Source organism: Onychomys torridus, chromosome 15 (assembly GCF_903995425.1).
Source record: "Onychomys torridus chromosome 15, mOncTor1.1, whole genome shotgun sequence".
Taxonomy (NCBI): domain Eukaryota; kingdom Metazoa; phylum Chordata; class Mammalia; order Rodentia; family Cricetidae; genus Onychomys; species Onychomys torridus.
Genome location: NC_050457.1, coordinates 47,786,946 through 47,799,530, shown reverse-complemented (window position 1 = coordinate 47,799,530; position 12,585 = coordinate 47,786,946). Strand labels below are relative to the sequence as shown.

The window sequence follows — 12,585 nt, the reverse complement described above, 5'->3', positions numbered from 1 at the left end:
GATCCCTACCACTGTAAGACATTACTGGGTAGAATAGTAAAGACAGCTATAACACCTGCTTGCCCTCATAGAGCACGGGGACCAGCCTATCTGAAGGGCAGCTGCTAAGTGAGCAAGAGAAACATTTTTCTTATTTTAATCACTTGGCATAGAGTTTTTGTAGTAAATCAGAATTACACTTACCAGAGCATATATACCTTACTAGATCTGTTCTTTTTAAAATACTACATGAAAATTTTTATATGTGACACAGCAAATACATGTCCCAAGTCTGTGTTTCAGAATGCATGACATTTTCCCCAGTATTCTCACCATTATATCGCCACTTGTTTTCAGCTTTTATGGTGTTGGACATGAGAACAGTATGCTCTAGTGGTATGACAGTCTAAAGGGTTTATTTCCATTACGAGGCTAAAATACCAGTAAGGAAAATAAATAGTGATTGTGGTTAGCATATACAGAATGTGGTTTCTGTTGATACATCTTCTTTCTTTATCTCTGTTGGGGTTCATTCCTGTGTGATTTCAATACATAATCTGTTAATTGATCGGATGTTCTATTATTGTGATAAAAGAACTTTAAAACTTTACTCTTAACTGCCTCCAACACAGGATGTCAGAAAAGGAGCAAGTCACTAAAGGCCTAAAGATTAGATGCATTAAATGTACTATGCAGAAGAGGATTGGAGAGAGTAGGTAGATTGCCGTTTGTCTGAAGCAAAGGTTTTCCTAAGCACAGTACATAGAACAGAGAAGCAGCTATAAGCATTGGAGAACTATAGAAGGGTTGAAACAAAATGATAGCCAGCAAGTGCAGAGAGCATTTTAGGAACACAGATTTTTTTTTTTCACTGTTGAGTTCACAATACAGGTCAAAAGGAAGTGATCTGTTGTGGCTACAGTAGAGAATGGAAGAATTGGTAGCAGGAAAACAAAGAAGAAACCTTGTAAGAAAGGAATAAATTGAGAGTATGTGAGGAGAGATAGTGAATAACGAGTATTTTTGTCCTGAGGACCTGGGAAAATAATGTGATTGTTGCTAAAGGCAGACAAAGAAAGAAGAATCTGGGTTGATTTTAAGGAGTTTGATTTTTAGAAGAGGGAACAATTAGGACTTTGATTTCCCAGTTCTGAACATTTTTACTTCTAGCAAAAAGGGGAAAAATTTTATATATATGTATGAATTCTGATGTTAAAACTGATAGGTAAGCCAGGTGTAGTAGCTCATGCCTGTAATCCCAGCCTTCAGAGACAGGGTCTTCACCGTAAGTTCAAGGCTAGCTGGCCCACAGCTGTTTGAGGCCAATCACAGAGAGAGGAATAAGAGAAGAGAGAAGAGGAACACTGATAGGTGCAGTAGAGTTCTGCATTCTGCATTTCCTCACTGTGATACTTAGATAGTGGTATACAACTTTAAAGAATAGATTAAAGATCTGGAAAGATGGCTCAGGTTAGGATCACTTGATACTCTCACAGAGGACCTGGGTTCAGTGCCCAGCACCCACGTGGCTGCTCACAACCACCCATAACTTCAATTCCAGAGAATCTGATACCCTCTTCTGCTTTCTGAGTACTGGACATACACATAAGGAACATACATGCAAGCAAACAAAACAGTCTCATACATAAAAATAAATAAATCTTTTAAAAGAGAAACAAAGTAAAAATGAAACAATTCACTTTTAAAAAATAGATTGTCTTATAAATGTTAGTAGTAAATTTATTACATATGCCTTATGAGCTTTTTATTACTTCTGCTGTTATATATTTTGTTATTTGGATGCAGAGAAAGTAAATAGGAAATAATGTACTTTTGATTATTAGTTTTAGTTTGGTTTTTTAAATTCAGTAACCACTTCATTCGGATTTGAGAAGAAAATAACAGGGCACGTAAGCTGTCTGTCTTGGCAGCTGCTAGAAAGAAGTGGATGGGGAAGAGCAGAGAGAGCCTTTGAGTTAGGTCAAGACAGCAGGGAGGCTCAACAGTGGGGTCTGCCAGCAGCATTGCAGCTGTACTGGGCAGATGGAAGCTCCGAGAATCTTTGGGTGTTTTGAGACAGGGTCTCACCATGTAACCCTGGCTATCCCAGAACCCACTATGAACTTTTCCTCTGCCTCTTGGAGTTCTGGGAATAAAGGTGTGTGCTACCACATCTGGCTAGCCCACAGAATCTGGACAAGTATGCTTAAGTTTTTGGCCAATATCCAAAGAAAAGAGGAAAGGGGACTGGAGAGATGTCTCAGTGGTTAGAGCCCTTATACCTCTTGCATAGGACCCAGGCTCAGTTCCTATATGGTGTTAACAGTCATCCTTAAGTCCAGTTCCAGGGGATCCAATGAGCCAGGCACAAACAAGATACACATACATTCATGCAGGTAAAATACCTATCACCTAAAATAAAACAAATCTAAAAAAGAAAAGAGCAAAAAGGGCCAGCTGCCAGGTGGCTCAGCAGGGAAAGCTTTGCCATGCAAGCTTGTCAGCCTGAATCAAATTTCTAAACCTCCATAAAGGCAGAAAGAGAATCAGTGTCACACAGTGGTCACCTAGCCTCCACATGTGCCCTCACACATCACGCATGCCCAAATGATAATGATGGTGATTTTTAGAAGAGAAAGGAGAAAGTTAATGCTTTCTGTGTTAAAATTCAGAAAGGGGCTAAACGAAGTGAGGATATAAATAATTGCCTTGGTTTCTAGTTTTATGATAGTTTGTCTGTAAATTCTCAAAAACAAGTGTAAATGTGAATGTGTCTTCCTATTGATTTAGGACATGGCATCTCACTGTGTTGCCTAGGCTGGTCTTGGAACCCCTTAACTCAAGTGATCCTCCTGCCTTGGCCTCCCTAGTGCTAGGATTGCAGTCACCTTCTAATGGTTCCCAGCCTGTGTTTCTGTTTAAGGTTCTTCTTTTTAAAACCGCTTTTTAACAACACACTGTCAGCCATAATTTCTCTTGCATTTTGTGTTATTTCATAGTATTTTGGTTTTGTTTTGTTTTGTTTTTCACACACACACACACACACACACACACACACACCCAGCTAAGGGCAGAACTCAGCCTTGCGCTTGTTAGGCAAGCACTCTACCACTGAGCTAAATCCCCAACCTCTTGTTTTTTGGTTTGTTTTGGGGTTTTTGTTTGTTTGTTTGTTTGTTTGTTTGTTTGTTTTTTGAGACAGGATCTCACTAATAGTTCTGGCTGTCCTGGAATTCACTAGGTAGACCAGGCTGGCTTCAAAGTCACAGAGATCCTCCTGCCTCTGCCTCGTAGTGCTGGGATTCAAGATGTTTGCCACCAGGCCTGGCCCTGAAAAGTGTTTTAATTAGTGTGTGATCAGGGATGGGTAAATCCAGATATCAGTAGTGTATTACATATACTTTTTTGGATGCTGAATAGTAACTGTGTGTAACTGTTCTCCATACATGCTAAACTTTGAGAAGACCCATGACTAATTACTATGTTTTCCTATGTATACTTTCTGATACAGTGTTGATCTGTCAGAAAGATCTCACATAATCTCTAAAGGAAAAGGACTTTTACTTAGCTGACTAGAAACTTCACCTCTTCCTTCTTGAGGTAGCACGATATACGTCATCATAAAGTCTCCTAAGATGGCTGTAGGATCACTTTTGTAAGCTCTGTCCCTGCTAGTCTCACCTTACGTTTCATCTGCTTTCTACCTCTTTGCTTGTTTTCCCCCCCACTTTCTCTTTTGTCTTTAACTCTCTCCAGTACCACCTGAGGTAAAAGCGCCTGGTGATGATTTTCTAAAAGCTGTTTGGGTGAGTTTCTGGCTTACCACTAAACATGTCTACCTTCTTTTAAAATTTGCAGAAAACAGAAGTGACTATGCTCTTGTACATAGCAGACAATCTAGCCTGTTTTCCATACCAGACTCAGGAAGAGCCATTGTTTATAATGCATCACATAGACATTACGCTCTCAGTTTCCGGTAGTAACCTATTGCAGTCATTCAAGGAGGTAAGTTACACATATTGCTCTTCTTTTTGCTTGGCTTTTGGTTTTTCGACACAGGGTTTCTCTGTATAGTCCTGACTGTCCTAGAACTCGCTCTGTAGACTAGTCTGGCCTTGAACTCAGAGATCCACCTGCCTGTGTCTACCAGTGCTGGGATTAAAGGCGTGCGACATACACCAGCATATTGCTATTTTTAAATGCATCTGCCCAAGTGCAAATGTGCTATTTTCATTATTTTGTTTCTCATTATTCTTTCTACAGCCATGTAAAACCTTTCTAAATGAACTTACTGAAATCTGGGCAGTACTTTAACTTGGAGAGGCGAGTTGCTATTCATTTCTACTCAGATCTAAAACCATCCATTTACAGATAGTTTATGTGTACTTTCACACATGTGGACTCTTCCATTAATAAGTCATCCCACTTTTCCCCTCCCACTTTAAGGACTGACAGAGTGTTTTCTTTCATTCATGTATCCACTTGAGCCTCATTAGAGGCCATGGCTATTCTGCTAATACTGTGGTGCTATGCTAGATCATAATACTGGTGTGAGTATACATGGATATAGTTGGATATGTATCTGGTGTAGCTTACATCTCTGACGTCCTTATCTTTCCACTGTAACATCTTAATGGAGTTGTCATGCACTAAGTTTGTCTTTTCTGTCACAACTCATAAATAGAAATATAAAATTCTAAAAGTACCTGATGTAGCATTAGGCAGGATACATTCTTTAAAACTTGAATGAAATATTTTTGTATGCTTGCTAATCCAATTAGATCTCATTTTACAAAATTGTAGTACTCAAAACTCAGCCTAATGAAACTGGTAACTCAGAGAAACGATCTTAGAACCCTCAGGAAATTACAGGCGTACCTGATCTCTTGTGGACCACAGAGCAGCAGCACTGGTTCACCTGAGCTTACTACAGCTACAGAATTTGAAGCCTCGCCCTGCACCAGTTTGTAAAGGAAACTTCTAGGGTATGAGTATGCACAATAAAGTTGGAGGAATTAGTAATTTTCTAAACAGTTTCAGCTATCATGCTCCATTAATTTTATTTTACTTTTAAGGATGTACGTAGAAATGTGTCCCCTGTTATTTCTCAACAGCTAAATTTTGAGTAATTGCTTTTGTAATTTGGTTTTCTCAGAGTGTCCCCCACCACCATAAATTAGCTCTTTGGAAGAAAGTTTTCAGAAAGTAAAAAGAAGCAGGGTTTACTAATGTAAGAAAAGTTGCATAGTATCTTGCTAAAAACTCCTGAAAGGGGTAGTTAGGTGGAATCTTTGGATGTTTAAGCCCACTGTAGTCTTACTTAAGTTACAAGTGTTGCTCTTATTCTGCAGTGGCTTGTATATGTGACAAATTAATACTTTTATAATTAAGCCATCTTGTTGCTATTCTTATGAGAATGATGTTTCTCTTTAAGTGTTCGTAGAGGGACTGTTTGGATCAGGGAGAGCGTGGGCATTGTATATAATTTAGTCTTGGGGCTAACTTCTCTTGCTAATAGAAAGTCAATGGGCTTATCAACTATTTATTGAAGGAAGCCTTTTAGAGCTGTTGGATGGAAGATATTTACATTTGTTAGTAGCATTTTGTTTGTATTAGTTTTCAAACAGAACAATTTCCTCTCTCTTTCAGTCTATGGTAAAGGACAAAAGGAAAGAAAGAAAAGCATCCCCTACTAAAGAGAATGAGTCTAGTGAGAGTGAAGAGGAAGTTTCCAGGCCTCGGAAATCTCGGAAGCGGGTAGATTCGGATTCAGACTCTGACTCTGAAGATGATGTAAACTCAGTGATGAAATGTTTGCCAGAAAATTCAGCCCCTTTAATTGAATTCGCAAATGTTTCCCAGGGTATTTTATTACTCCTTATGTTAAAACAACATTTGAAGAATCTCTGTGGATTTTCTGATAGGTGAGTTTATTTAAGCAGTAAGAAAACAAACATACTCTCTGTTCAGAGTACATTAAGACATGCTCCATTTAAAAATCCACAGGCTGGGGACAGGATTCAGATTTGGTTCATTTTATTGCTGTGTATTATTCCTCTGTTGCATTATTTGGTTGTGTGTGTGTGTGTGTGTGTGTGTGTGTGTGTGTGTGTGTGTGTGTGTGTTTTAACAATACTGAAAGAAGGGGAAACATACTTCTTCACTCAGTATATTAGGACTTTCTTCAATGATTTCCATAAAAATGCCTTGCTAGATACTCAGTCTAGTTTTAAAATATATCACAAATTTGGGGTTATAAAATGCTATACAATAAGAATAAATATCGACTAACTACATAGAACTTTTATTAAGACCCCAAATAGACTTTCTAAAGTAAGGATGAAGTGCTGTCTGAAACCATTGGTGGAATTTTGAGCATTTTTTTTTTTTTAAAGCCAATTTTTACCTTGGATTTAAAAAAAAACATCCCCAAGTGGGAGCTGGAAAGATGGCCCAGGGGTTAAGAGCACTGACTCCTCTTACAGAAGACTCAACTTCAGTTGCCAGCACCCACAAGTGTCTCCAGCCCCTGGAGATCTGGCAGCTCTTTCTAGTCTCAGCAGACACTGCACACACATACATAGAAATTTTAAAAATCTTTTTTTAGGTCACCAGGTCCAATATTAATGTTAGTAGTCACGTGGCAAGAACATATGCCTTGTCAAGGTTACTGTTGCTGTGGTGGAACACCGTGACCAAAGCAACTTGGGGAGGAAGGGTTGGTTTGGCTCACACTTCCACACCACTGTTCACTGCTGAAGGAAGTCAGGACAGGCACCTGGAGGTCAGGAACCTGGAGGCAGGAGCTGATGCAGGGGCCATGGAGGGGTACTGCTTACTGGCTTGCTGCTCCTCATGGCTTTCTCAGCCTGCTTTCTTAAACCATCATCCCAGGGATGGTACCACCTACAATAGGCCAGGCCCTCCCTGACTGATCACAAATTAAGAAAATGCCTAGCAGGCTTGCCTTCAGCCAGATATTATAGAGGCATTTTCTCAGTTTAAGAGTCTCTGCTTCTCTCTGATGACTCTAGCTTAGGGCAAGTTGACACCAAACCCCCCCAGCACAGTGTATTTTATGTAGAGGGGCATTTAGTGCTAACATGTAACTGGTGACCAAAGCTCCATGGTGAAGCATGTGGTTAGCGTGTGTAAAGCCCTGGGTTCTATCCCTGATTCCAATAAGGGACAAAGAGAGATTTCTCGTTTGTCAGCTGTTGGCCCAGGAGAGGTTGCACAGTGTAGCCAGAGCTTCCACTGTTTTCAGGAGGTGCCACAGATCCAGCCACTCTATGTGACCTAGTACAGGAGATGAAGCCAGGGCCTTGTGTTTGCTGTACGTGCACCGTGTCCCCGAGCTCTGCTGCCAGCCCTAGAAGTTTAGATTGTTAAGATGTGAGATGTCAGTAACTAATTTAGAATAATTTAAAATAGTGTAGTCTTGCTATGGACTTGGAAAGAGTTTCAAACAGTTACTAATTGTCTGAAACTAGTTGTAAGCAGTGTTTCTGGCTACCATTTGGACAATGAGTAAACAAAAAGTCCAAATCGGGCTGCTGAGATAGCTCAGTGGATAAAGAGGCCTCTGAGCCTGACAATGTGAGATCATCCCCAGAACCAACGATGGAAAGGAAGAACTGACTCCTACAAGATTCCCTCTGACATCCACGTGTACACTGTGGCATACGTGTGCACACACATCCACAAGATAATAACAAATAAATAAATGTAAAACAGAAGACCACTGAGATGACTCAATGCATAAAGGTACTTGCAGACAAGCCTGGCAAGCCACACCCAGTCCCCAGGAGCTGTGCACACTGTGAAAGGAGAGAACTGATAGCTGGGAACTGTCCTCTGACCCACGTGTGCTGAGGGGAACACACGTCCCACAAACTTACACAAATAATCTTCAAATGTCTTTTCACAGACAAGAACTGAAAGTTGGTAGGCAAACCAGTTAGATAGGATTGACTATAAGAAAGCTGCCCTATTACCATAGTCACAGTCCATAAATTAGACACAAGAAACTAATTTCATTAAAATGATGTCTTCTACTTGTAATTGGGTTTCTCCAGGTCTGTTGCTTCCTGAGCCAGGTATCTCTTTTCCATCCCTGTCAATATAGAGATTGATGGAAACAAAAGAACATTGTTAATACTTGCTTTTTCTTTTCTCTTTTCATTAGTTGAAATATGTATGATTTTAAATTTAATTATTACTAAGTAAGAAAGAACTAGAATCAGTCTAAGTATGTGCCTGAACTTTTTAAAAACTCTGATTTTGTATTTCCAAAACAGTAAAATTCAGAAATATTCTCCATCTGAATCTGCAAAAGTGTATGATAAAGCCATTAACCGAAAAACAGGGGTTCATTTTCATCCCAAACAAACACTGGACTTCCTGCGAAGTGACATGGCTAATTCCAAAATAACGGAGGATGTGAAGAGGAGCATAGTAAGGCAGTACCTGGACGTGAGTACTAAAGGGAAGCACTAAGCCAGCCTCACAGGCTGTCAGGGCTAGCTTTCCCATCGCGCCCCTGAAGCATAGTTACAGTATCTTTGTAATCACAGTCTATGAATTCCTTTAGCAAAAGATGAAATGTTCTCGGCGGATTACATAGCTTACATTCTTACAAGTTAAACCATGGTTAGTCAGCCTTCTGCCTTCTTTGGCCATTTTGTTCCTCTCTCTCTCTCTCTCTCTCTCTCTCTCTCTCTCTCTCTCACTCTCACTCTCACTCTCATATATATATGTACACACACACACACACACACACACACACACACACACACACATACAATGTCTCTGTGTTAGCTCTGGCTGTCTTGGAACTTGATACGCAGACTGGGCTGGCCTTGAACTCAACAGAGATACACCCACTTCTGCATGCAAGGTGCTCAGATTAAAGGTGTGCACCACTACGTCCAGCTTTTCTTGCATTTTTACTTGAGTAATCCAAGTATATGCTTAGATGCTTTGTGTGTGTATGTATGTGTAACAAATATATAAATGTACCTTTAAATGTTTATCCAAGCTTGCTAGCAGATTCCTTATAATACTAGCATATGAGAGCCTGAGATGGGAGGATTGTAAATTCAAAAACAACCTGGGCTATATTGCAAGTTCCAGGCAAGCTTCGGGGCCCTGTCTCAACCATCCCCCCACAACCCCCCCCCCAAAAAAAAAAAAAAAAAAACGTTGTAAAATAAGAAAAATCCTGAGTGTGGCAGCACATACCTTTCATTCCAGCACTGAGTCCAAGGCCAGCCTTGGCTACATAGGTAGCTTGAAACAGCTATTCACAGAAGACCACACCCACAATTTCTAGAGACAGACAATAAAACTGAAGATTGGCAGGTTTAGGGACTAGGGCTTCTATTAAGTGATATAAACTTATGAAAATGATGATGGCTGTGCAGTCAGTGAGGGTACTTAGTGTCTCCCCGAGATACGTAATTACAGTACTCAATTATATGTGCATTTTACCATGGTGGAACTCTGCAAATATTATCTGGGGAATATGTTTAGAAAACCGTCCTAAGGGGCTGGAGAGATGGCTCAGAGGTTAAGAACACGATCTCCTCTTCCAGAGGACCTGGGTTCAGTTCCCAGGACCCACGTGGCATCTCACAACCATCTATAATGGGATCCGTTGCCCTCTTCTGGCATGCAGATGTACATACAGACAGAACACTCAAATACATAAATAAATACATCTTTAAATAAAAATAAGAAAGCTGTCCTAACATTTTTTTGCATTATAATTTTCTTAGAATAAGTAACATGAGTATTACAGTTGTTGTTTTTTAACCAAATACCAATGTACACCATGATTTTACACTATTACTTTTTCAAACTTTAATTTTTTGAATTTAAATTTTTTAATTATTTTTTAAAATTATTCAATGTCAATTATTTGCTTGACATAGAATAAGGCAAGCAGAAAACTGAAAGACAGTCTGTCATTACTTACCTAATTATTTGATGCCTTGGACCCACCTCCAACAAACTGAGTCTTGAGCCAGAAAGCCCATTGCCTAAAATGTTACTGAAACAGCCATGTTCGGTCTGTGTGCTTTCATACAGCAGTGGGGGAGTGGTAACTATGAGAGGGACCATGTGGCCACCAGTCCAAACACATTGCCTTTCTCTCTCTCTGCCTTTTTACAGCAAATATTTGTCAGGCCCTCATTTGCCAGTAGCCATGGAGGTCCAGACTGGGTCTTTTCCCCTCTCGGAACTACTGCCATAGAAAACACTTAAGAATTCCATGGTGGTGTTTAAACTGTTTCCTTAAGACTCTCAATCCTTTTTCAGTTTAAACTTCTCATGGAACATCTGGACCCTGATGAAGAGGAAGAGGAAGGCGAGGTGTCGGCCAGCACGAATGCTCGGAACAAAGCAATTACCTCGCTGCTTGGAGGAGGCAGCCCTAAAAATAACACAGCGGCAGAGACAGAGGATGATGAAAGTGATGGGGAGGATAGAGGAGGAGGAGGAGGAGGAGGCACTTCAGGGGTGAGGCGGAGGAGGAGTCAACGTATTTCCCAGCGTATTACGTAAAATGATTTTTATGTGCTTATATATGTCAGTCTATTAAATGTACACCAAGTAATGTAATACTTATAAAACAAAACATTTTGTAGATAGAGATTCTCTACTTAACCATTTATACATCCTTTTGTAGAAAGTTTAACATAAAAGATAATAAAAAAAACAGAAATGAGATTTATCCAGCATAAAGGGTTAATAATTTTTTTGGATTGTATTAATGTGTGCTATCCTTTTTATTGTTGCTAAGTTTTATGTAGCTTTATGGTTTATATGTACATATAATTTTATATATCAAGAGTAAAGACACGGGTACAAATTAAAAGTTATATGGTTTTACAAGTATATGTTAACCCCTTGGCGCTGGCGGTCACGGTGCGTCTCATTGCCGGCAATGGAAATGTGCCGGGAAATCCCAACTCCCGGCGTCAAGGGATTAAAAGCAATAAAAACAAGAATTTCACTAAAATTCTTTTGTGTAACACTTGGTCTTTTTTCCCCTCCCAATGTTTTAGTCATTGAGAAGGTCAAAACGAAATTCAGACTCTACGGAGTTGGCAGCACAGATGAATGAAAGTGTTGACGTCATGGATGTCATCGCTATTTGCTGTCCAAAGTACAAAGATCGACCACAAATTGCAAGAGTAGTACAGAAAACCAGCAGTGGCTTCAGTGTTCAGTGGATGGCAGGCTCCTACAGTGGCTCCTGGACGGAGGCTAAGCGCCGCGATGGCCGCAAACTGGTGCCTTGGGTAGACACTATTAAAGAGTCAGACATTATTTACAAAAAAATTGCTCTAACGAGTGCTAATAAGCTGACTAATAAAGTTGTTCAGACTTTACGATCCCTGTATGCCGCCAAGGACGGGACTTCCAGCTAATGAATTTGTACATGCAGCCAAATTTACAGGAATTTTTTTAAAAGGCAAAAAAACTTGAAATATCAACATTCTGGCAAAAAAAAAAAAAAAGAGTTTTTGAAGAGTGGAACCTGGGATGCAGGAACAAAGGAAGGAATGTTGGGCAGACATTGGTGTGGGAGCTCCTTCGCTGTTGTACAGCAGACACGTCTCGGTTCGTTTTTACTCCCACTGTATTATAGTTTAACAAAATTGTTTATATCTTGGAAAAAACTTTCTGTTTAAAAAATAAACAAGTGAATGTTGGAAATTAGTCTGTTAATGTTCTTAATAAAGTGTTCTTGGAGTTGAATCTAAGCGGATGGCTTTCTTTAGCTTAGCCCAGTTTCCAGGGAAGCAATGTCTCTCCAGGCTGTAAAATGGCAGAATCTCCTGGATATATAATTTATTCTGTTGAGAAAAAAAGCATGCAGTATCTATGACCTATCTGCAGAAGGAGTTTTTGTAAATGTAGATTTTGTTGTATTAGGTCACCCTGAAAACAATACAAGAAAAGGGATCCCCAGGCAATCTGGTGGAGCAAATACTGCAATAAATTTTTTTACTTCTCTTTGTTACTTGTCTGTTTCCATTTGAATTTCTTATTGTAAAGATCTGTTTAAATCCATTTATATTATTTTGCAGTCTTTTATGTAAAATTTATGATATCATTGGTTTTCAAAGCAGAACATAAAGTTGTTTATACAGTTTGTACAGGCTGACTTCTGATAATTGCTATCTATTATTTTCATTCCCATAAGAGGGTGTAAACAGCTCCAGGGTTTATTGTATCCTGCAATATTTAGTATTAACTATATATGATTTAGCACTGTGCCAAACACATTTTCAAGAGTACATTTTGATATAAAAAGAAACTATAGTTTATTCCTTGTATGCTTCCATTTCTTTCTAGTGATGTCATGATGGTAATACTTATTTTTTAAACCATGGGAAAAGAACAATTCTGCTATTTTGGAAAAACAGCATTTCTCTTAAAGTGACGCCATGTTATTTTAGAAATAGAGTTGAAATAAGTCTGACACTTCCTAGTTAAACACACCACATTTTGACACGCTATTTTTTAATGCTGAGAGTAATTTTACTAGTTGGGATATTCCTTTTGTAGCCTAAGAGTTTTATACATGTTTTC

At 39.3% G+C, this 12,585-nt stretch overlaps 1 protein-coding gene across 2 annotated transcripts in view; it reads left to right on the top strand.

Moving 5' to 3' along the window:
• Nipbl (NIPBL cohesin loading factor) overlaps positions 1-12,013 on the top strand; it is a 167,182-nt gene extending 155,169 nt beyond the window's left edge. Inside the window, exons 43-47 of one of the 2 annotated variants that reach the window (XM_036206987.1) lie at positions 3,838-3,984; positions 5,629-5,903; positions 8,280-8,454; positions 10,303-10,503; positions 11,052-12,013. In XM_036206987.1, the coding sequence (XP_036062880.1) occupies positions 3,838-3,984; positions 5,629-5,903; positions 8,280-8,454; positions 10,303-10,503; positions 11,052-11,417 (1,164 nt within the window). In that variant the 3' untranslated portion in view covers positions 11,418-12,013. Of the gene's footprint in view, positions 1-3,837; positions 3,985-5,628; positions 5,904-8,279; positions 8,455-10,302; positions 10,545-11,051 lie in introns of both variants that reach the window. The other variant, XM_036206988.1, reaches the window with a different exon arrangement.
• The last annotated feature ends 572 nt before the right edge of the window (positions 12,014-12,585 follow it).